The sequence below is a fragment of the Leopardus geoffroyi genome, chromosome D4 (genome assembly GCF_018350155.1).
Source record: "Leopardus geoffroyi isolate Oge1 chromosome D4, O.geoffroyi_Oge1_pat1.0, whole genome shotgun sequence".
In the NCBI taxonomy this organism is placed as follows: domain Eukaryota; kingdom Metazoa; phylum Chordata; class Mammalia; order Carnivora; family Felidae; genus Leopardus; species Leopardus geoffroyi.
The window spans coordinates 80278358-80303802 of record NC_059342.1 but is presented as its reverse complement, the minus strand read 5'-3'; the positions used below and the strand labels follow the sequence as shown (position 1 = coordinate 80303802).

The following is a 25445-nucleotide window of genomic DNA, read 5'->3' as shown; positions in this document are numbered from 1 at the left end:
GGGATCATGACCTGAGACAAAATCAAGAGTCGGACACTCAATCACCTGAGCCACCCAGGTGCTCCTTGGTGTTTCTTTTAAATCCATATTCCTGACCAGATCTTTTTTGTCTCTCCCCAGCTAAGAAGGAATTCAATTGCTTAGATAAAAAGGAAAGAACAGAGAGAGTTGCTCTTCTCTGTATTTAAAAAAAAATTTTTTTTAATTTTAGTGTTTATTTTTGAGAGAGAGAGAGACAGAGTGTGTGGGGGGGAGGGGGAGAGAAAGAGAGAGGGAGACACAGATCCTAAAGCAGGCTCCAGTCTCTGAACTGTCAGCACAGAGCTCGACATGGGGCTCAAATTCATGAATCATGAAATCATGACCTGAGCCGAAGTTGGACGCTTAACCTACTGAGCCACCCAGACACCCCAAGTCTGCTCTCTGTTTAAAATATACCATTACTCAGAAGTTGATAGCAATTGATTTCGTCTACCTTGAGTTTTTGTTTGTTTGTCTATTACAGGACTGCTTATAGGAGAGGTCATGTCTACAGTTCTGAGTCAGGAAGGCATTGACATTCTTACCCACCTCCCCAAGGGGAATGCAGAAGCAGAACTGATGAGCATTGTCCCAGTATTCTATGTTTTTCACTACCTGGAAGCAGGAAAAAATTGGAACATTTTTTCTACTAATTCACTTATTCAAAACCAGAACCTGAGGAAAAAATTAAAAGAAGGTAAAAAAAAAAAATCCATTTTACACATTATACCTAAAGATCTTGTGGTTCTTAAACCAATGGTGCCATTAAACCAATATATAATCTTATGAATTATACAAACACATAATTGTAAAAGCATTTCTACAAAAAGAGAATCGTGAGGTAGATGCAACTACATAAATAAACACTATTTTCTGTAGCATTTTGGCTTAACTTACCAAAATGCCTGGACGAGAGACAAGACATCTGCCTTCCAACCTCTACAGAGCACTTCCTTACTTCTTGAACGAGCTCAGAATGTTCTACTTGATAATTCCCCATTCAAGCAGTTCACATACTTCTTTTGAGAAATTTAACGTTGGCCACAGAGCACATGCGTGCTGCCCAACACCGAAGGAAGCTTACCATTCCCAGGAGCTAATAAAGCACTCTGTGAGTAGAGATAGAGGTCAGTGAAGCACTGTGTTCTTTCTCTGGTGCCTCGTAGGGATGGTGAGCATCATGTCCTACAGAAATGCTGACTCTTCTTACAGCATGTGGAAGGGTGGCAGTGCTAGCACTTGGTGAGTATAAAGGTTTTGATTTGCATTTTCATAAAATGGTTGCCTAACTAACTAAAGAATAACGGTCTTAATGGAAAGTCCATTCATCCAGTTGCTCAGGCTAAAAGTCTAGTCATTTTTCATTGCCCTCTTTCTCTTACAAGCCACATCCGATCCAGCAAATACTTTTGGCTGTACCTTCAAAACATATCCTGAAGTTGGCTGCTTCTCACCAACCCCATCACACCATCCTGGTCCAAGCCACTCTTGTTTGTTTATTCTTTCTTTCTTTCTTTTTCTTTCTTTCTTTCTTTCTTTTTCTAACTTTATTTAAATCCAAGTTAGTTAACATATAGTGTAATAATGGTTTCAGGAGTAGAATTTAGTGATTCATCACTTATGTACGACCCCCAGTGCTCATCCCAACAAGTGCCCTCCTTAATGCCCATCCCCTCACCCACCTCCCCTCCAACAACCCTCAGTTTGTACTCTGTATTCAAGTGTCTCTCATGGTTTGCCTCCCTCTGTTTTTATCTGAATTTTCCTTCCCTTCCCCTATGTTCATCTGTTGTGTTTCTTAAATTCCACATATGAGTGAAATCATACAATATTTACTCTTCTCTGACTGACTTAATTTGCTTAGCATGATACACTCTAGTCCCATCCATGTTGTTGCAAATGGCAAGATTTCATTCTTTTTGATGACCAAGTAATATATCATTTCTTACCTGGGTTATTGCACCAGCCTCCCCTTATCTTTTGTCTTCAGCCCTTGCCCCTCTTTGTCTATGCTGAACACAGCCGCTGGAGTGACCCTGTTAAAACATAAGTTAGGTCATGTCACTCGAAACAGTTCAGGAGCTTCCCAACTTACCCTGGGTAAAAACCAGACTTCTTACTGTGAACTACCCTACCTGGTCTGGCCTTGCCTCACCTCTCCAACTGCATCCCTCACTTCTCTCTTTTATTCCACGCAAGCCCTACTGGCCTCTTCGATGTTCCTTGAACCTAGCGGGATGCTTCCACTTTAGGGCCTTTGCACTGACTGTTCCCTCTGTCTGAGATGCTCCTCCCCAGGCATCAGTGCCTAGTTCCCTTACCTCCCTCAGGTCTTTACCAAAAGTCACCTTCTCAGCGAGGCCTCTGCTAATCATTCTAATCTCATTCTCATCCCAACATTTCATCCCAAGCTTTCCTTTTCTCCTTAAAATTTGTCACTAACATTCTTACTTATCTCACGTGTAGTCTATCTTGCCGCTAGAATGTACTCTCCACATGGGCAGTTCCAAGTGTTCCTCGTGCCTGGTACATACCTGACACATAGCAGGTGCTCACGAAGTGCTTATTTAGTGAAGCATGATAACCTCCTTATTTCTGATGATTTGAAGGAAAGACCATTGAAATTAATTGAAAGGCTACAAGGCAATCTGCTTTCAAAAAAATGCTATCATGTGCTGACGAAATATTTAATGAAAACATGGTGTTCCAGGTGCCTTGTAGATTCAACTGTGTGAAACACTTTTAAGGATCTGACAATCTACGGGGCGCCTGAGTGGCTCAGTCTGTCGAGTGTCCAACTTTTGCTCAGGTCATGATCTCACGGTTCATGGGTTCTGTGCTGACAGCTTGGAGCCTGGAGCCTGCTTCCAATTCTGTGTCTCCTTCCCTCTCTGCCCCTCCTCTGCTCACACTCTGTCCTCTCTCTCTCAAAAATAAATAAACATTAAAAAATTTAAAAAAAAGAACTTTACAATCTGGAATAACTGACTTTTATATTATGCCCTTTTAACTACTGACAGTCCCCAGGATTTCATTCTTGACCCTCTTATTTTCTGTAGTTTCTCATTGTGCAATCTCATCCTAACCCATGATTTCCATAATTTCTACACAGGTGATTCCCTAATTAATGTCTCAAGGCCTAACTTTTTTCCTAAGCTCCAGATCCATATTTCTAGGGATCTGGGAATCAAAGCCCTTCAAACATAATCCATGCCAAATTCATTCTTTTGTTTCTGTTTCCTTAATATGTGGGCAGCAATACTCTATACTAAAGTTTGAATCTTCCCTTTCCTTTGTGTTCTATATCCAATCAGTGATCAAGTCCCATGGATTGTACCTTAGAAGTGGGTCTAACCATGTGTGGGTGGCACATTTTAAAAGACACATAGACCCCTGGAACGTGCCGACTGGAGGATACCAACCAGGATGCCAGGGGTTGGTGTTGGTGAGACTGGAAACCAGCACAGCAGCAGCTGGGGACTAAATGCCTGGAGAACAGAAAATCCCCTTTCCCCCCAGAAGATACAATAACCTCTCAGTAGACACCTCTCAGTAAATACCTCTCAAGAGTTCTAGGCAAGCCTGAGTTCAGCCAGAAACACAGAAATATTTGGGTACTTTCCCAGACCCAACTCTACAAGTTCCTTGAGAGAAACATATACACAGAAGAAAATGGTCAGTACCTGAATACTTTCAAAATATTTTTTTGAGAAATATAAGGAAGATACAAAAAAAGTACGTAGAATAATGCATCATTCCTTGTAGAAAGAAAAACGAAAATAAATTTCTTTAAATTTTTTTTTTAATGTTTATTTTTGAGACAGAGAAAGACAGAGCATTAATGGGGGAGGGGCAGAGAGAGAGGGAGACACAGAATCGGAAACAGGCTCCAGGCTCTGAGCCATCAGCCTAGAGCCTGACGCGGGGCTCAAACTCACGGACCGCGAGATCGTGACCTGGCTGAAGTCGGACGCTTAACCGACTGAGCCACCCAGGCGCCCCGAAAATAAATTTCTTAAGTGAGGGTGAAAGTCAAGTGGGCTGACTTTCAAAAGCACCTGAGGGGCCAAAGAGTGGGCAGCTCTTGGCAGCTCGGAGAGAGAGAACTGGAGCGGGAGGAGGGAGTAGAGGCGTTGTGGGCTTATGAATTAGATACTCTTACGTATTCTTTGAGAGATCTTAGTAAAGACTGACATTGCTTCAAAAAGCAAAAACAAAACAAAACAAAAAAACCAAAACACCTCAGTAATCATGATAGCTCAAGCTTCCTTGTGAGATGGTGAGTTCTGCATCAATGGCATGGCTCAAGGAGAAGCGAGGCAAACACTCCCATGAATGTTGGGGAGGAAAATTCAGGCTTTGGACAAGACTTTAGATTAGACAGCTTTACCCATTTTACAATCTAGAGTTTTAGGATTTTGCTCCTCAATGTCTCAAGTTCATGTGTCCATGCCCTGACTCAAAACTATTTGCTTCACCACTATTGTCTTTAACTTTAGACTAATTTTGTTTTTAATCATCAGGCACCACTTTTTAGTTTGTGTGCTGGTCAACAATACTGCAATCACAAAAGATGTGCTGTTCACATTTGTTGACTGAATGCTTTTGGAGATCTTCCTAAAATCTTCTCTTCCTCTGTGCAATGGTGACAACTTACTTCAGAACTGTATGATTAAAAATATTATTTTCTTTTAAAGGATAAATATTGTATTAACTAAAACACACTATAAATTGGGATCCCATAGGGATTGAACATCTAAATATTCATCATGTGATTTTGTCTTAAAGGTTAACAGCCTTTGCTTTAAGAGTGCTTGGACAATTAAATAAATACATAAAACAGAACCAAAATTCAATTTGTAATACTTTATTGTGGCTGGTGGAGAATTGTCAACTAGAAAATGGATCTTTCAAGGAGAATTCGGACTATCAACCAATAAAATTACAGGTAAGGAAACCAAGTATACAGACTAGCAACAGTTTAATTTACAAGTTTGAGTTTTGTTCTCATCCTATTTTAGGAGTTTCAAGAAGAGAAAACACACGTAACCCTTTAAGAAAGTCCTGTCATGTACAAGCAAAGAATATGAAAGTTCAGAAAATTCAGTATAGGTCACATGAGTGATGTCTTTGACATCATCTTGTGTAACAGGCATTGGTGGCTCATGGGGTGTAAGTGCTAGAGATCTCAGAACAGGTAAAATGTACTAATATGTCCCCACACCCTTGGTAGAGAACCTGTATGTGAAGTTCAGAGCCCTCTTACAGGTCAAGGCTGCAAGGTGTTGTCATGAAAGGCGAGACTCTATTTACATCCTGTTAGTAAGAGAGATTGGGGTCAGTTTGTTAAACTGCAACAAAGTGTTGTTTAAGGTTAGAATCTACTTATAAACTTGAATTACAAAGCAATTATAGTATCTCTCCAAAATGTCATTACAGTATCTTCTGCTCCGTAGAATGTTTCTTTAAGAGTCAACAGCCTTTATTTTATTTTATTTTATTTTATTTTATTTTATTTTATTTTATTTTATTTTATTTTATTTTTTTGCCTGCCCTAACCCAATCCCTCCCTGGCTAACATGGGGCTCATAATGGTACTCTGCTGCACCAATAGCAGATTAGGACTCCCACAAGAAATGGAGGGCAACTGACACCATGCAGGTGCTATTTGAAGAGTAAAATACCACAACAATGTTTTACTTAAGATGCCCACCTATCCATCCATCCATCCATCCATCTGTCCATATTTATTCGACAACCATTCACTGAGCACCCAATACACGCAAGGGTCTATTTTAGCACAATCTGGGAGGAGGTGTGGGAAGGATGGCCCGCCACAGAGAAGCTCACACACTGGTAAGGAAAGTAGGCTCTACGTACTCACAACACTAACCTACATGTGACTGTATGTGTTCATTTATTCATACGAGAAACACTTACTGAGTGGGAACTAAGGGCTGCATGGTAGAGACACAACAGTGAACTAAACTAATGTGGTCGCTGAGGCCATAAAGCTTATGGTCTAGCAGAGAAGTCAGACACGAGCAAGTTATTTCAAGTGCGTGATGCATGTTAAGAAAAGGGAAATACAGTTTCACTGAAAGCAGGGGATCTAATCTGGTGTGGGGGAATTGAAGAAAATGACTTGGCCAGGACCCTGGGAAATACGTAGGAGGGAGGCAGGAAGAATGTTCCATCTGACGCAAACAGTGTGCCTGGCATTTTGAGGTGGAGAGGGAGGGAGGTTCACTCAAATAACTGGGGCTGAGAGAGCTAGGGGGTGAGTGGCGTGAAATAACGCTGGAGAGGTAAATAGAGGGCACTTTGGAAGGTCTTATAAGCATCGCATTGGAATGTGACTGCCCTAAGAGGAAATAGCATGGGAGAACAGAGGCTGGATAGTGCTGCAGAGAGGAGGTGGCATTTTCACAGGGTCTTTTTTTTTTAAATAGTTTTTAAAATTTTTCTAATGTTTATTTATTTTTGAGAGAGAGAGAGACAGAAACACAGTGTAAGCAGGGGAGGGGCAGAGAGGGAGACACAGAATCTGAAGCAGGCTCCAGGCTCTGAGCTGTCAGCACACAGCTAGACATGGGGCTCGAACTCACCAACCATGAAATCATGACCTGAGCTGAAGCCGATGCTTACTCAACTGAGCCACCCAGGCGCCCCATTAACTTTTTTTCAATGTTTATTGTTTTGAGAGAGAGAGACACACACACAGAGTGCGAGCAGGGTGGGGAGGGGGCAGAAAGAGAGAGACACAGAATCCGAAGCAGGCTCCAGGCTCTGAGCTGCCAGCACAGAGCCCAACGCTGGGCTCAAACCCATGAATTGCAAGATCGTGACCTGAGCTCAAGTCGGTCACTCAAGCAACCACGCCACCCAGGTGTCCCTCACAGAGTCTTGAAGGAGGGGGAGAGTTTGTGGTGAAGAGGTATGAATCGGAGCTTCAGAGGGGGGAGATGAGGGGGAGAAAGTCACGTGAACATATGCAAGTAAGAAAGACCCAGATCTTGCTGAGAAATGGCAAGCAGTCCTGCAGGACTGATGATGAAGGGAGAGGGCGAGATTAGGCTCAAAACGGAGATTAGACCCAGGTCATTTTACTGTGAGGACGCCATTTCATTCTGTTTTTAAAACATTGCTTACTTGTAGGGTACCTTGCCTGTCGAAGCCCGGGAGAACACCTTATATCTGACAGCCTTTGCTGTGATTGGAATTAGAAAGGCTTTTGATATATGCTCCCTGGTGGTAAGTAAGAGTTTCCTTTCTCCAACACCCATCCTCTGTTTCCTAACCATTTAGTGGGAGGGGCCACCTTGAAAATAAATTTAGTTTCAGGATCAAAGGATTTCAGAATTATGATAGGTATTAGAGACCCTGGGTAAGGTGAATTCAGTTGTCCAGTGTCACAGGCCAGCAAACTGTGGAGCTGACAGTAGAACCAGTAACTTTTGGCTGACATGGGAAAATGGCGGTGTCTCCTCTGCCTCCTGCTTGCATCTCTGGTAATGTTCTGATGTGGATGTGACTGTTACCCTACACCCAACGCATCTCGTATTGTGGAACCTCTGAGAACACACGATAGCCTGTCTGCTTCTTTGGGCTGTGCCATTTCATTTGCTTGGAAGTTGTGGGGAGAGAGGAGAGGATTCGCCTGCGTGGATCAATGTGAAAGACTCCAAGGGAGCAGGAGCTTCCCTGATCGGAGGAGAGACCATCCCACACTGAGGTCAAATGCGCCTGCTTACAAATCGGAAGTGAATGAGACATGTCCTTCAAACCAGCATAGAGAACAGACATGGAAAATCCCAAAGGGGGTTATAGGGTCTCAGCCACAGAACAAAATAATGTTTGTAGTTTTTTCCAAGAGAATTGTTATTTATACTTAACGAGGCAAAATAGTCAACAAGGACAAGTTCCCAGGGGCCTAGAGGACAAGCTGACACCCACTGGTGCGTAAGGGAGGGGCAGTGGAGCTGGGACGGGAGGAGCGAGGAGAGCTGACCACGACGTCACTCCGGCTTCCTCCTCACGCACTTAAGTCGGGACCGAGTAATAGAGACGATGTTCCCAGGAATTCTTAGGATCAAAAAGCGCTTTGGTAGCTTTTGGTTCTTTTCCTGCTATTTATGGTTTTCTTTAGTAAAACTCTGTTTGAAAATGTGAGTCTGTCCCAGCTCTGCCGAGGGGGAGTGGTGAAAGTCTAGGCCTGGCTTCTCCTTCCCAGGGGCTGCATCTGCTGCGGGAAGCAGAAACTAAAGGCGAAAACGTCTCCAGAGATGCCCTTTGCCAGGGGCAAAAGGCCTAACCCAGTTTGGACAAGCACGTTTTCCCTTCTGAGATTAGGCTCTGCTCCTTCTCCCAGAGGGATTTGTTCCAGTGAGACACCATCCACTTCTATGAGGACAGTCTTCTTTCCACCCTTCGCCTTGCCTGCCCCAGGATGGTGCCCCCCCGGGGGTGGTTCGCATCAGTTGACAGGTTGAGGCTTGACAAACTTAGGTACCCTCTGCTCTTGTTTCCAGAAAATCAACACGGCTATCACTAAAGCTGACACCTTTCTGCTTGAAAATACCCTCTCAGCCCAGAGCACCTTTACACTGGCCATTGCTGCTTACGCTCTTTCCCTGGGAGATAAAACCCACCCGCAGTTTCGTTCAATTGTCTCAGCCCTGAAGAAGAAAGCTTTGGTTAAAGGTATGACTTATTTCACACAATTTTTTCAGCAAGCATTTAAGCATGTAGAGTGTGCTAATTCTGTGAAGGAGGTTAGGGCAGGCAAAGTTGAGTAAGGCACGGTGTCTGCCCTCGAGAAACCAACCGTCACAACACGATATATTAAGTGCTGTTATTCATTCACGCAGCTTATGTACTGAGTACCTCCTATGTACCAGATACTGTTCCAGGTTCTGGGGATAAAGCAACAGACCAAAATAAAACAAAACAAAGCAAAAAAAAAAAAAAAATCCAGGTCCTTGTGAAACTTACATTCTAGTTATGGAGAGACAGACAAACATGGTAAGTAAAATACTGCATACAGTGAATAGGTTGGATGATTGATATGAAGCAAAATAAAGCAGGGAAAGGAGACAAGGAGAAGGGGTAGGTTGTAATTTTAGATACAGTGGTCAGGCTTGAGCCTCACCGAGAAGGTGGTACTTGAGTAGAGACCTGAAGGAGGTGAGGAAGCAAGCTGGTGGATATCTTGAGGAATGTTCCTGATGGAGAAGCCGCAAGCGCAAATGCCTGAGGTAGGAGGGTGCCTGGAGCTCCATGAATGACAAGGAAGGTCATATACAGCCTTGGAGGTCATCACAGGAGCTCTGCAAGACCCCTGTATACAGTTGTGCAATGTAGACAGCCCCCACCCAAGCCAGTGAACTGAGGCTGAAATGCAGCCCGTGCATCCCCCTAGCCATGCGTCCTAGTTTGGGTCTGCTTCTGCCCAGAGCAAAGGGTGCCTGTGTCTCATTCACATCAAGGTACTGGGTGGGTGGAGGGGAGGGGGGCAGTGGAAGCACTAAACCTTTAACTTCTGCTTTGAGTGAAAAGGGAAGGCATTGGAGGATTTTTTATCAGAGGTGTACTGATTACCAGTTTATTGCACTTTCCACTCTGGCTTATATTGTACTGAGTTGGCTGTATATGTATTTCATTTTGAAACATAAAGATACCACTTCCTATAGGTCAAGAGTAAAGAAATGGAAAGAGGGTAGCAGTGATCATTGGCCAGTGTGCCCGTACCAGCATGGATATGGTTGGGTACTTCTGAGCCCTCTTCTGGCTGAGGTTTTCTGAAAGCTTAATAAATCTAACACGAGGTGTGTCACTGTTTACAAGATTTTATTTCTGTCATCATTTAAAAATGACTGAATCGTAAAATATACCTTGAAACACTTGTACAGTGCTTTTAAAATAACACAAAAGAAATGTCTTGGGTCTTGTAAGATAGGGATCATAAAATCATAGAATTGAAGAGGTAGAAGAGATCTTAATAATTCAAATAATGTTTGAGCTGCAAGTATCTTTAAAAACCAAATCTTTTATTCTGAATACAGCGAATCTGAGTCTCTGAGAGGGAGGGGAAGCATTACCCAAAGTCATGTAAATAATGTAATTATGAATTGTAAACAGATACATCAACATTTTGACTAATCTTCAAAAATAATTTCCAAATATGCCTCACTGTTTTTTAAAATATAATTTGCGCAAAAAGGACTTAAAGTGACCGTTTAAATTACTACAGCAATAACAAATATAATTGAGAACCTAATTTATGAAAAGTGCTACATATATGAAATTATCTTTAGTGCTTTAAACTCGAAGAGATTAAAAAAGAATGAACTAAGATTTTGGGTGTGATCTCAATTTCTAGGTTGTAGATTTTTTTTCTGTCAGGGAGAAAAGTTCTCCAATTTATCTCACTGTGTCAATAATAACAATAAAGCTTTCTATGTGTATGGTGCTCTCTGGTTGATAAAAAGTTACATTTGGGGGGGCGCCTGGGTGGCTCAGTCAGTTAAGCGTCCGACTTCAGCCAGGTCACGATCTCGTGGTCCGCGAGTTCGAGCCCCGCGTCGGGCTCTGGGCTGATGGCTCAGAGCCTGGAGCCTGCTTCCGATTCTGTGTCTCCCTCTCTCTCTGCCCCTCCCCCATTCACGCTGTGTCTCTCTCTGTCTCAAAAATAAATAAACGTTAAAAAAAAAATAAAAAATAAAAAGTTCCATTTGGTATCTCATCTGAGTTTCACTGCAAGGAAATAAGTACTATGTACACTTTAAGGTATTAGAAAATGAGTCCCACAGAACAAAACAGAATTCTTCCAAAATGACATGGTCATTTCCTAGTAGAGCAGAGACTAGAACCTGGGTGTACTGGTTACCAGTTGGTTACACTTCTCCCTTTATAGTACTGCTTCTCCCCAGTACATGCGGACTTTGCATGATGACCTTTTTGAGCAAAGACAGAGAGCACTGTATTAAGAGATCTTATTATGTACTGGTCACCTTGAAGAAGTTCTTCTTACAAAAGAGTAAGAAACTTGTAGAAATCAGAAGGCCACTACCAGTAAAAACGTCTAGAAACCTGCTAGAAGTATATCAAATTCACATGTATTTTTTTAAATTTATTTATTTATTTTGAGAGAGGGAGAGAGAGCGAGAGAGCACAAGCATGAGTAGGAGAGGGGCAGAGAGAGAGGGAGAGAGAGAATCCCAAGCAGGCCCCACACTGTCAGCACAGAGCCTGACGTGGGGTTCCATCTCACAAACTGTGAGATCATGACCTGAGCTAAAATCAAGAGTCAGACACGTAACTAACTGAGCCACCCAGGCGCCCCTCAAATTCACATTTTTAATCACATTAATGAATGTGATTTGTTGATGTTCAGGCGATCCAGTCATTTATCGCTTTTGGAAAGATGATCTTCAACAGGAAAGCACGTCCACACCTAACCCCAGTACAGCACACATGGTAGAAACCACTGCCTACGCTTTACTCACCAGTCTGAGCTTGAAAGACATAAATTACGTTAACCCAATCATCAGATGGCTATCTGAAGAGCAGAGGTACGGAGGCGGCTTTTATTCAACCCAGGTAACATTTCTCTGTCTGGTTTTACCCTCCTGAAGACATTTGCCCTCCTCCTGCACGACGTGTGCCACATTCATTCTGTCGCCCATGCTTTCGTCCTCCCGCCAAGATCTGAATAAATGACTAGAGTCAAAAGACCCTTAGAGATTATCTGCAGTGACACCCTTCTCCTACAGCGGAGGAAGTCAGCCCCAAGAGGTTCGTTCACGGAGTTAGTGGCACAGCCAAAATCAAAACTCACATCTCCTGACTCTAAATCCAGTACTTCCTCTATGATTCTTAATGATCACGAAGGGCTAGTAAGGTTATCAGTGATTCCATCACATCCTATGTAATGAACAGAGGCCACCGTGTGGACCAAAGTACTGATATTCCCTCCCCCCCCAAAATAAGTAAAAAAGTGAGAGAAATACTGACTGTTACGGTTTGCCTAGCTACCAGTGTAAACTCATTTATGTATGTATGTTTTGTAGTTATTATGTAGTTGTATAATATGCTCTGTTTTCAAAGATGAGCTCAAACGTTAGCGTCTTCTCTGTTCTTGAATGTTTGGATGATCGTAGAATGTGTTTCTATGTGTTTATAAAATTTAGAGCTAGAGGGGTCCTTTAAGGTTACTTTAGTGATTATCTAATCTGAGGAGGCAAATGAATTTCATCTGGGAGACAAGTGTAGGCTTAGCAGGGAAGAGTGTCCCATTGATTATCATACCATGTCACAGGCAGACGGGGTAGCCACGTGTTTGACGCCTCTGATCTAGTCAGTCACATTTCCCAATCTTGCACATGAGGAAGATGAGACCTAGAAAAATAACGTTCACCCATTCATTCCTTCAACAAATACTTGTTCAGTAGCTACTAAATGTAATGGATGCCAAGAAATCTTACATTACAGTGGTAGAAGCAGAAAATGAAAACGGAATAATAGAGAGGGAGAACGTATTTATGGCCTCACTGTGGAGTTATCTAAGGTGAGACTTAAGGATAAAAAGGAGACAGTCATGCAAGGATTAGGAGGCGTTCTGCAAAGAGTGACTGGCCTGAGGTCATGCACCCAGGACACCTGGAGAGCCTGGAACTGAGGCCACACTTCCTTCCTCTCCCTGCCAACAGCAGCATCCTTACTGGGGAGGGGGAGACCTCCACCTAGGAGCCCTTCACCAATTTCACTCAGTCAGCTGGAGTTTCCCCACTGGTCAGTGCATCCTCACTCTCTCATAAGAAAGCGGATTTGTAAATACAGGGAAGATATAAATGAGCTAAACCTGTTTTTGTGTCTTGCTGATTGCTGACAGGATACGATTAATGCCATCGAGGGCCTGACGGAATATTCACTCCTGATAAAACAACTCCACTTGAACATGGACATCAATGTCTCTTACAAGCATAAAGGTGACCTCCACCGTTATAAGATGACAGAGACGAATTTCCTTGGGAGGCCAATAGAGGTAAATTAAGGACTTTTTATAAAATTTTATAACTGGGTGGACCCTTTGAAGTCATGTGTTCCCCTCTTACTTTACAAATGTATCTATTTACTACTTAAAAATACATTGAGTACCTGCTATGTCCCGGGCACTGGGAATTCAAAAGCAAAATGTATGAAGAAACTGGGTACTCGGGGAGACTGCTGTTTTAACAGACAGTAAAAAAATAAGAGCCTTGGTAGGGACATGGAAGGACAGAGCGGGGCCTCCGGACCCAAGGTGAGAGGTAGGAATTTGTCAAGTGCGTCCAGATGCGCAGGTTAAATCTGGGAGAATCAGGATGAGTTAGCAAGGTGAAGAAAAGGGGGAAAACATTCTAGTCAGAGAGAACAGTATGCACAAAGGTGCAGTGGTAGAGTGAGAGGGAAGACACGTGTGGACATCCACCAGTGGTCCCACGTAGGCCTGTCATACACACAAAGTATGGCCAAACTGAGGGATTGGCCTTTGGGTCCCCTGACAGCTTACCCCATGTACCCCTGCTGGATTTATTTATTTTTTTTTTTTTCAACGTTTATTTATTTTTGGGACAGAGAGAGACAGAGCATGAACAGGGGAGGGGCAGAGAGAGAGGGAGACACAGAATCGGAAACAGGCTCCAGGCTCTGAGCCATCAGCCCAGAGCCCGACGCGGGGCTCGAACTCGCGGACCGCGAGATCGTGACCTGGCTGAAGTCGGACGCTTAACCGACTGCGCCACCCAGGCGCCCCTGGATTTTTTTTTTTTTTTATGAAAACCTCAATGGCCTGTGAAAATTTCCCAAAGTAAAGGACACGTTGGAAGAACTAGTTTCTGTGTCAATAAGAGTAGCTGCTAGTAAACGGCTGCTAACATATATTTTTCTAATTACCACATTTCAGATTATTTTAGGTCATATTTAAATACACAGATGACTGGAAATAGTTTTTAACTGTCTACATGCTCTACAAATCCATGTTTGGGAGAAGTAAGTAGGCATGAAAAATAAAGTTGAACGCGAAAATTAAAAACAATTGGCCCACAGATAAAAAAAAAAGATAGGTATGGATATGGATATATAGACAGAGATATAGACATATTCCAACACTTGAAAGTCCAGAGACCTCAAATAAAAATCTGCCTCCAAACTCTTAAAAAACCGGACGATCAGGCAACAGGGTGTTGGCCACAGCAAGCACTCTTCAGTCGGTCCCAGTTTCTGGCAGTCACGTGACGTGTGTGTGTGTGTGTGTGTGTGTGTGTGTGTGCCCTTTGTGTGCCCTTGCTTGGTGCCTGGGCCTCTGCAGGCACATGTGCTTATGGCCCCCAGGGTTGGTAATGTGCCTCCTTTCTCTGGGAGTGTGTAGACTTCACCAGAGGTTCACATTCCAAGCCGATGGTCTAAGATCTCATGAGGAGCTCTTGACCTGAGCGGCAAGGTAGGCCCACCAGAGATGTAACTGCAGTTAATTCTTCTCTACAGGGCAAATGCTGTAAGGGCCTCTTGCCATTTTTAAATAACTAAAACTCAGCCCATGACGCTGTCTTTGTATAAAACTCAGGCTATGAGTATCTAGTCTGGAATATCTCTATGCCAGCATTTCCTGAAATGCATTACCTAACAAAGGTTTGGTGGTCAAGTTAGTGTGGGACACTCTAGTTTAAATGAAGTTAATCAAGTTTGTTCATAGAGGATTCCTACCCCACCCTTCATATGTATATGAGTAATTTTGGTGACCCTGGGGAAGAATGGGCAATGGAGGGACATGGGGACGGGGGCAGGGCAACAGTATTCATTTCCCAAACCTATCTGTCACTCAAGTTCATAGAACCCATTCCTCATGCAGCATCTTGATGCACTGGCTTTTCAGTAAATGCTGCTATCTTCCATCAGGGAGAACAAGAGAATTGGCCTTGTTATCTACATTTACTAAAATCTAGAGGAAGGGCTGACAACTCTTCATGCACACCGAATCCCCTTTGCACTAGTGTGCTAAGTGAGGGAAGGGGCAGCCCGCAGCCTTGGAGTGAGCAAGGAACCAACTCTTTGGGCCTCTTGCTCAGGATGGCCTCTCCCACGCCTTCCACACATCAGGGGGCATTTGTACAATAGAGCTTCTCCGGAGGGGAGGCTTTCTTAACCCAGTCCTGACCTTCGCTCTCCTCCTGGAAGGACGGAAGAAGAGTGTCAGCACCTAAGGATCTGGCAGGCTTAAGTGAGGTGCCGGATAGGGCAACGGGGTTTGAATAAAAGACCAGTGGAAGTGGAGGAGATGAGCCTCCTCCTGAGGCACTGAAAGGGATTTATTCCGTTGGCAAAAGGAGATGAAGATCCAGTTCTATCATAACCATATATAAATGAAAACATAACCCAAAGCGGCTTCTGCTGTGTTGGTTTTGTGGGCTTGCTCAGGAGAGCTCAAGATGTGGTATTCATACGGACAAGGGAAAAGGAATTTCCAGCACTTCTAGCGTCTGTGTGCACAGGATCTCCACTGTCTTACCCATTGAATCTCACAGAAGCCCAGAGAGAGGAAGCTGGCAGGTGTCAGGCTACTTTTCATTGTTCTGTCCTCCCTCCCTATTGAAGAAGAAAACAAAGCACAGTTTCTCATCCACCTTTCCAGGTGCCCCTCGATGATGACCTCGTCGTCAGTACTGGGTATAGCAATGGCGTGGCTACGGTGCACGTAAGTATTTCATTGAGAGCCGATTTCAACCATATGTCTGCTTGTACTAAGTAACATGAAAGAAAGTTAGGGACTTTGCCACAAAGTTACAGAGATCTAGGCTTGGGCAACCAGGACTAAAGTAGGATTCATTTACTCGTTCTTTTTAGCTGTCTCAGTAGCAATCCTCACAATTTCTTTTTGCAGATGGCTACGTTAATCCTTGTACGTATATAGTCTTTGTATTTGTGGAAATTATATATATATAATTATACATATATATATATAATTTTATGGTTCTGTAGTTGTATGTGCATATGACGCATGTGTGTGATTATACACACATACATATCCCTGCTTTCTATGGTTAGTAACATAGTCACATCGCAATTCTCCAGCATCATTGCAGATTGATGAATATATGTAAGGACTTAAGTTTCTATTATTTTAACTGCAGACTGCATGCACATACACAAACAGCTTAGAGAAACGTGTGACTGACTGCCGAATGGCTAAGATGAACTACATATTCTAAGCATCAATTAACACTCTACTGATGATTTCAGTTACGCTCTTATCTTTAGCATGTCCATTCCGTCTAAGACTTTATGAGATTGCATGGTTGGGTTGGTGGGGGAGACAGACTGTGCATTTCTCTGTCACTTCTAGTTGCTCTCAGTATATCTACTTCTGGCAGCACTTCTGTCCTTCCCTGCACACCTGTAATTTGTCATTTACTACGGTGGCATGGGGGTTAGGAGAAAACCATACTTCCTGGCCTTGAAGTGTTTTGCATGAAATTAGAGTAAACAGGTTCCAGGACAAGAGGCTTAGGAACTTTTCTATACAGTAAAGTACTCAGATTTGACCACATGGGATTTGGCAAGATTCTGCCTGGCTAGATGTCATCTTTTTTTTTTTTTTGCCTACTTGGGCTTCTCAGGTATGTTTCAAATTATAGAGTTCGCTGAAAGTCAAGCTGTTGGGAAATGAGTCTTTGCTGCACCCCATTTGTACTGGATTGTGGAATCAATACTTTGGGCATTTCACCTGCAGCAACAGTACAGCCATGATGCCTTCCCCACTGTCATGTTTTTTGTTTTTTATTCTTAAGTTAGCTAACATACAGTGTAGTCTTGGCTTCAGGAGTAGAACCCAGTGATCCATCGCTTACATATGACACAAATGTCCTCCTTAATGCCCATCACCCATTTAGCCCATCCCCAGTTTGTTGTCTGTATTTAAGAGTCTCTCTTATGGTTTGCCTCTCTCTCTGTTTTTATCTTATTTTTCCTTCCCTTCCCCCATGGTCATCTGTTAAGTTTCTCAAATTCCACATATGAGTGAAGTCGTGTGATATATGTCTTTCTCTGACTTATCTCACTTAGCATAATATCCTCCAGTTCCATCCATGTTGTTGCAAATGGCAAGATTTCATTCTTTTTCATCACCAAGTAGTATTCCATTATATATATTTGTGTGTGTATGTATATATATATATATATATATATATATATATATATATACACATACCACATCTTCTTTATCAGTTGATAGACATTTGGGCCCTTTCCGTACTTTGGCTATTGTTGATAGTGCTTCTATAAACATCGGGGTGCATATGCCCCTTTGAATCAGCACTCCTGTATCCTTTGGATCAATTCCTAGTAGTGCAATTGCTGGGGCATAGGGTAGTTCTCTTTTTAATTTTTGGAAGAACCTCTACACTGTTTTCCAGAGTGGCTGCCCTGTCCTGTTTTAAATAGACTGTTGTTCACACGTCCCAACATAGGTAACAACTGTGGTTCAGAAAACCAGTACTTCTGAGGAAATCTGCAGCTTTCATTTGAAAATTGAAGCCCAAGACATAGAAGGTAAAACAGAACGATACACGCTGTAATTGTGTGCCTTTTTTTTTCTACCTGTGGCCTTTACATCCCTCTCCTGGTGGGTTGGTTCTCTCCTCCACTCCAAAAGCAAGCCCCCTTGCACCCTGAAGTACCCCTCTAACCTTGGCTCTGGGGTCAGGGTACATGCTCTCCTCTGCCCTGATAGCTTCCATTTGCGGCTCAAAGGCCTGTTCCTCCAGGAAACTTTCCGGCCACCAGTGAATCCAAGCATCGGCCCTTTCTTGCTCCAACCTTCTGCAAACACGTTACCTTCAATAACTCCTTCCTTAAATCATAACTTCTTTGAGAGCAGGGAACTGTTACAGCTATTGGTATTGTCAGCAGCCGTGAATTGCCATTAAAATCACCAGCAGCGCCAGCTTCCAAATCAAAAATCATGTTTAAATGTGTTCAGGGACCTTTTTGTTAATTATTCTGTTGCGACAGGGCACAAAACAGCTAAGAATGGTTTACTCTCATTTTTTGTTTGCTTGTTTTTTGTATGCGCAGCTTCCAGCTACAGACGCTACAGCGACTCAGATTACAAACGCATAGTAGCATGTGCCAGGTAAGCCTGTTTCCACAGAGGGGAGCACAGACTCAGGGCCTCACTTGTGCCATGGTATTATCTCTTTACATCTTTTGGAGTTTTAAGATGGCCGGAAGATGCAAAATTGTGCACTTGTTAAAATGCAGAACATAATGGGTATTCTTAGCTACTTTGTAGAACAGCTTCATTTTTGCTCATAGTTTTCCCTCCCACATTTGGCCTTCTTCTAATTCAAACACTATAATATCGATTTTTTCTGTCTTCCAGAAAGGTAGAGAGGAGATAGAAGGATGAGGAACAGAAAAAGCAAAAGATTTTCTTATAAGCAGCTTCTACTCTCTTACTTCGATCCCATTCCCCCAGAAAATTCCCTAGCCATTATCAGCCAGTGGTTCTCAACTCAGGCTGCACTTGGAAGTCAGCTGGAGAGCTTTTAGAACTATCCAAAACTCTAGCCTCACCCCCAGAGGTTATCCTGATGGCAGCCAGTGTCGAGAGCCACCAGCCCTCCGCAGGCTAACTCCAGAGCCCCAAACTGGCCACTGTAACAGTTTCCTATTGCTCCTTGGTAACAATTTACCAGAAACTTAATGGTTACAAAGCCCAGATTTATTCTCTTACAATTCTGGAGGTCAGAAGTCCTGCCTGAAATCAATGGGCTGCCTTCCTCCTAGAGGCTCTAGGGGAGAATCCACTTCCTTGCCTCTTCCAGATGCTGGAGGCTACCATCTCCCCTGCTTCTTTCCCTTATAAAGACCCTAGTGATTACACTGGCCCCCCCCAGATAATCCAGAATAATCTCTTGATTGCAAGACCCTTAAATTAATCACATCTGCAAGTCCCTTTTGCTGCATAAGGTAACGTATTCACAGGTTCAGGGAATTAGGATGTGGACATCTTCAGGGGCCATTATTCTGCTCACCACATCCACCATCCTAAAACACTTCTAAAAGTGTAGGCTTTTGAAAATATGTGTACGTATCTTAGTGCTCACATAGAGTGAATCAGTCAGTGGCAAAGCCATGTTAGAGCGCAGGCTTCTGCCTTCTTCCTTTCATTACCCCTCAGCACTTCCTGTTGGGCTCTGTTTCCTTATTCTTCATATTCTCAATAACTGATTTCTGTGGTTGGTACTCTGATGATTTTACTGATCATCACATGTGATGTCAAAGCACTCAGTATGGATAACTCAGAAATTCCATCAAGTTGTGTCATAGATTTGAGATGAAAAGGATTTTAGGGATGATATTGTAATCCCTTATTTTAGAAATAAAGAGGGGCGCCTGGGTGGCTCTGTCCGTTAAGCCTCCGACTCTTGGTTTCGACTCAGGTCATGATCTCACAGTTTGTGAGTTTGAGCCCTGCATCAGGCTCTGCACTGACAGTGCTGGGCCTGCTTGGGATTCTCTCTCTCTCTCTCTCTCTCTCTCTCTCTCTCTCTCCCCCCCTCTCTCTCTCTGCCCCTCCCCTACTCATGCTCTCTCTCTTTCTCTCCAAATAAATAAACTTAAAAAAAAGTTTAGAAATAAAGAGACAGAGACACAAAGAGGTGAGGTAACCCGCCAAGTTGTCACAGAGTTGGTGGCAAAGCCAGGGCCTCAAGCCGCAGACCCTGACACCCAGTCCAGGATCTGAGCCACCTCCTCCAATCAGTATAACCTGAGCCCACTGACCTCAAGGAACAGCACACTGCTTCCCACTGCCTCCTTCCCAGCCATTGCCAATGCTTGCCCAACCTCTCTATCTTCAGGATTCCCTCACTGGCCAGTCTGCTCACGATATCTCCTTCCATCCCTGTCCAGTCTCTGCCCTCTGTTCCCTCTCAAACATCCTTCCTCATTCCCTCATGTCTTTCTGCTAAGAAGGTTCCCCTTTCCCTTCCTCCTAACTGCCATTTCTTTTTTAAAATTTTTTTTTTCAACGTTTATTTATTTCTGGGACAGAGAGAGACAGAGCATGAACGGGGGAGGGGCAGAGAGAGAGGGAGACACAGAATCAGAAACAGGCTCCAGGCTCTGAGCCATCAGCCCAGAGCCTGACGCGGGGCTCGAACTCCCAGACCGCGAGATCGTGACCTGGCTGAAGTCGGACGCTCAACCGACTGCGCCACCCAGGCGCCCCTCCTAACTGCCATTTCTGCTCTTGGGTACCTCTCTTCTGGGGGAGTTGTCTTTATATTCACAATACTTGTCACAGGGAGAGGTGAGCAAACTTGTTCAGGGCAAAGCCAGAGTCACGGCGTGGGACCCTATAGTGGGCGCAAAGGAGGGCTCTCTGATAGTGGAGGAGGCCACCTGGGGGGGTAGCCTCTGCTGCAAAGTCCTCATGTGACCTGTAGCAAACCAGCTCACTTCTCTGAGCCTCTTCTGTAGGGCAAGGATACTGAACTATCTCATCCCCAAGTGTTTTCGAGTTCTTATGTTCCACAGCTGTGCAATACCTACAAAGGCTCTTATCAAAACCTCTTTCATTAGAGGGGCACCTGTGTGGCTCAGTCCGTTAAGCTTCCAACTCTTGATTTCAGCTCAGGTCGTAATCTCACAGTTTGTGGGTTCAAGCCCCACATCAGGCTCTGCACTGATACCGTGGAGCCTGCTTGGGACTCTCTCTCTCCCTCTCTCTCTCTGTCCCTCTCCCCTGCTCGTGCTTTCTCTGTCACTTTCAAAAATTTAAACTTAAAAAAAAACCAAACTCTTTCATTTGAATTCATTGACAGGAGGCCTAATTCCAGATTGCTAATATATAAAAGAAGGCAAATGGAGATGTAATATTGAACTTTCTATTTTTTGACTTTTACAAATTCGGAACAGAATGTTCAAAAAAGCCAGGTGGAATATGCTTTGGCTCTGTAAAGCTGAAGTTAGGTTGGATAAAGTCCAAAAGTAACTGTGTAGTACTTATTTATGTGAAAAATTCTCTGCCATCCAATATTCTCTCTCCTGATTAAAAACAAAAAACAAAACAAAACAAAAAAAAAAACAAAAAAAACACACCAGCATACAGTTTCTGTATTCAGGGGGTCTCTTTCCTGTATTTAGCTTCTTACAACCTCTCTGTTGTATCCATAAGAGAAGAAAAAAAGGATTTCTCTTCTCTCCTCTCTGAACAAAATGCCTTTGGGGGAGATTGCTGTCTTTGGCAGCAGGCAAGGGGCTTCTTGAAAGGAAGGTTTCTGTTCCATGGTTGAAACAGTCACCATGGCAACCAGTCATCAAGTCTCCAGCAACTTTTCATAGACATTCTCCATTCAGGAGGCCCTTTTCCATTCTGTTGACAGAGTATTTGCATCTGTGAGCAAGAGGTCTCTGCTTCTGGTGATACTCACCCGCCCAGTTACGGGGAGATGTCCAGATATCATTTTACAGTTCCACATTGTCTTACAGTCTGTTGTTAATTGTTAATTTGGTGAAGAATGGGGTTAAATTTCTGTAACCAGAGATTTTATAATATCTTTTACGGTAACTATTACATGCAAGACATCTGATGGGGTCTGCCCTGATTAGGTGCAATTGGGGGAAAGAGATCCCTTGCCACCTCTATCTCAAATAAAACCTCCCATTTAATTAAAACTCATTCCTTCAGGTGAGATCAATTTATCTGCCCCCCTACGACACTGTCTCCCCCGTTTCTTCCTTTAATCCTGATTGATCTTTAAGCTCCACTCTCAGAAGTCTGGCTACCTGTCAAGCATCTTGAGGTGAAGCTGGGACCTGAAACTCAACCTTTGCAGAACCACACTCTGCCCCTGTCCCTGGGCCCCAGTCCCGGACCTGCCAACTTGCCCCTTTTAAATCTTCTAATTCTGCTTAATGGTAGCATCAACCTCTGCCACTCAAAACGAAGCCTTGGAATTATAAAGATAAAACTAACACACAAGTTCATTCTTCTTCACAGTTTATTTTGCAAATAAGAAAATGAGCTCTAGAAAGGGAGAACAATTTGTGGAAATGTCTCAGCAGAACTGGGTGAATCCCAAGTTTCCTGATTCCCCAGTTCAGTGTTTTTTTTTTTTCCTCTCTCTTATCAGAAAAACAAAAAAAAACTTAAACACTAAATCTCCCATTTTACCTCCTTTGCCTTTTTCCTTAGCTTCCTCCCAAACACAATTCCTAGCAAAGGATAGTCCTCAAACACTTTTTTAAAATAAATTATCTATTGGGGCACCTGAGTGGCTCAGTTGGTTAAGCACCTGACTTCAGCTCAGGTCATGATCGCGTGGTGTATGGGTTCGAGCCACGCATCAGGCTCTATGCTGACAGCTCAGAGCCTGGAGCCTGCTTCAGATTGATTCTGTGTCTCCCTCTCTCTGCCCCTCCCATGCTTGTGCGCTCTCTCTCTCGCTCTCTCTCTCTTAAAAATGAATACACATTAAAAAATTTTTTAAAGAATAAATTATCTATTGTGGAAAATTTAGAAAACACAGAAAAGCATGGGTAAGAAAAAGAGATCATCACTTATAATCTCACCATCCAGAGAAAGTAGCTGCTAACATTTTAGGTATTTCCTTCCAGTCTTTTCCTAAACATGCTTATTGAGTCTTTTTCCAACATAGAACTAATTTTCTTTTTCAAATGTGCTCTGTTAGAAAAAAAGAACTAGAATAGAAATCAAGAGGTTTATGCAGCTCTGGGGTGAACTAGTCATGTGACCTTGAACAAGTACCTTACTCTCATCCTCAGTTTCCTCAACTAGTTAATTAAAGAGCTTGGACTGAATGACTTCTATGATGTTTTCCAGTTCCAGAATGGTGGTCCATTTAAAGTATTTGCCAAGTGAGCAAGAGTTAGAATAGATGACTCAAAAGTCTCTTGCAACTCTAAAATTTAGAGATTGCAATGCATGTATTATAGAGAGGCAAGGAAGTGGAGGCCCAAATTAAAAATTAAAGCCTACTAAGAAACAAGACCTTTTCTTGAAGAATCTTGTCCACGTATCTATTGCATTTCCTAATCTCTAATTTGTTTTAGCTACAAGCCCAGCAAAGAAGAATCATCATCGGGATCTTCCCATGCAGTGATGGATATCTCTTTGCCTACTGGAATTGGTGCAAACCAAGAAGACTTAAAAGCTGTAAATGTTGTCTTTTACATATGGTTATGGATGTTTGGTTTTCTTTACTGCATTATTTTACAGATAAAGCTATTTTCTTTCCTTTTAATATATTACTTTCATGGAACCACCTAGAATATTCTTTCCAAACCAACAATCTACCTAAGCTTTGATTTTCCGAAGTAAAGTGGGGACATATGTGTGCATGGTCTGAATAAAATGTGAGTGTATATGATAACATGTCCAGACTTCTTCAAGAAGAGGAGCTGCTTTTCAGCTTTTTTGAATAGTGGATTACATCCCCATGTCTAACATCCCAATATTGGATGAAAGCATTTAAACAAAAAGATAAACTTTGAGAAAAAAATTTTTTTAAAGATCATGAAATTAAATTCAAGCCTTCCCTTTCCTCTCTTAGCTTGTGGAAAGGGTAGACCAACTATTAGCTGATTACCAAATCAAAGATGGACATATTATTCTGCAACTGAATTCGGTAAGTTCCACCTCCCACCGTTCTCCATTTCCAATCACTATCCAAAATCTACAGGCTAAAAATGCTGAGTCTCTTCTCTCCCATTAATTTCCTCAAACCTTGAATTTGTCGGACAGATTCCTTCTGATGAGTTCCTTTGTGTTCGGTTCCGGATATTTGAGCTGTTTCAAGTTGGGTTTCTGAATCCTGCTACTTTCACGGTGTATGAATACCACAGACCAGGTAATCAGCTTGACTCGAAGATTTCTGCAGAGGATGACTTTGCCTTCGTTACACTACTCACCGCATCTCTCGTTTTTGGAGAAGCCCATTTCCCCCGCCCCCCTATTTCTTTCATCCTCCAAGAATCACCTTGTCCACTGATATTCTCATCACATTTTGCCAAGGGCTCCGTTGTAGCAGTTGTCACATTGCTTTGTTGTTATCTGTTTGCATGTCTTTCTCACCAAACCCAGATGGAAGGCTTTCATCCTTGTGCCCCCAGCATCTAACTCAGTGTTCAGTATATAACACGTATTGATAAATGTTGAGTGAATGACCCCCACTTTTGATCACTCAGCCTCTAATACTAAGTGATTGGAGAGCTCTTTGGGTCGCAGGGCAGACAAGTCCACATTAAGCAGTTCTACTTATTTCAAAAAAAAAAAAAAATCTTAAAATGAACCAAACTCTCATATCCATTCATTCTAGTTGTGTCTTCTGGAATCACATGGAACATACTAAGCCCCACTTCCCCTGTTCTTCTCCAGCCTAAACAATTACAGCTCTTTCGATTGACTCTCGTGTAACACAATTTATTTCCTCTCATTTATGGAAGCACCAAATATTTTAATTCTAAGAAATAAATATGGAACAGTAAGTTTCGAGCATAGAAAGGGAAGTCTTTGAGGGAGGGTGGAAGGGGCCCATGCCAGGAGAGGCAATTCACAATTTAACCTCCCTGCACCTAAGTTACAAAATCGAAAGGTTTGGGATACGTGATCTCCAAGTTCCCATGGGAGACTCACTGATCCATGAATGTATTGAGAGTTAATCAAGCCACCTCTCCTAACTATGTTTTCATTGCCACAGATAAGCAGTGCACCATGTTCTATAACCCATTCGATGCCAGACTGCAGAAAGTCTGTGAAGGAGTAACATGCAAATGCATAGAAGGTAAACTTCACTTAACATGTTTAGGCTGCATGCTTGTTTAAAGCAGCCACTCATAATCCAGGGCTAACCTGGGGGAAGCTATTTGACAAACTCATTTCTCAGAAGTAGACATATAATCTCAGCTGATTGAAAGCTGATTCCTTTAATATGATAAAACTACTTCTCAACAAGTCGTGAACATCCTGATAGCTTCTACTGTACAAAGCGGGAGAAACACCATCTAGACAATTGTTGGATATCAGAGGGATAGCATGATGCGAAATTTTTACTTTTCACATGGTCTTTTTAATGTAATAGGACCACAACCTAAGAGAACAGAGGCTCAAGACTGAGCCACTAGCTCTTCTTTCTTTTTTTTTTCCCTTGTCCTTCCCACTTTGTGACATCTCTGTTTATTGTTTGGTTACCTTCAGTCTTCTGTAAACCTAAGACAGTCTTCTTGGTCAAGAAAAAGACCCAGAACCCAACAACAGTCAACAACCGATTCCATGTGGGTCTGAGCTGGTTTGGGGTTTATTTTGTTTTTCAGAAACCTTAACATCTGTACATTTCTTAGGTACCTACTATACCATTTTA

At 42.8% G+C, this 25445-nt stretch overlaps 1 protein-coding gene across 1 annotated transcript in view; it reads left to right on the top strand.

The window, feature by feature from the left end:
* The window catches only part of LOC123592841 (complement C5-like), an 87770-nt gene that overhangs the window by 53013 nt on the left and 9312 nt on the right, over positions 1-25445 (top strand). The window contains exons 24-37 of the mRNA XM_045468229.1: positions 506-718; positions 1188-1263; positions 4810-4969; positions 7180-7275; positions 8553-8724; positions 11417-11622; positions 12914-13066; positions 15692-15754; positions 17526-17607; positions 18133-18190; positions 23140-23242; positions 23640-23714; positions 23831-23936; positions 24786-24869. Of these exons, the coding sequence (XP_045324185.1) occupies positions 506-718; positions 1188-1263; positions 4810-4969; positions 7180-7275; positions 8553-8724; positions 11417-11622; positions 12914-13066; positions 15692-15754; positions 17526-17607; positions 18133-18190; positions 23140-23242; positions 23640-23714; positions 23831-23936; positions 24786-24869 (1647 nt within the window). The remainder of the gene's footprint in view (positions 1-505; positions 719-1187; positions 1264-4809; positions 4970-7179; positions 7276-8552; positions 8725-11416; positions 11623-12913; positions 13067-15691; positions 15755-17525; positions 17608-18132; positions 18191-23139; positions 23243-23639; positions 23715-23830; positions 23937-24785; positions 24870-25445) is intronic.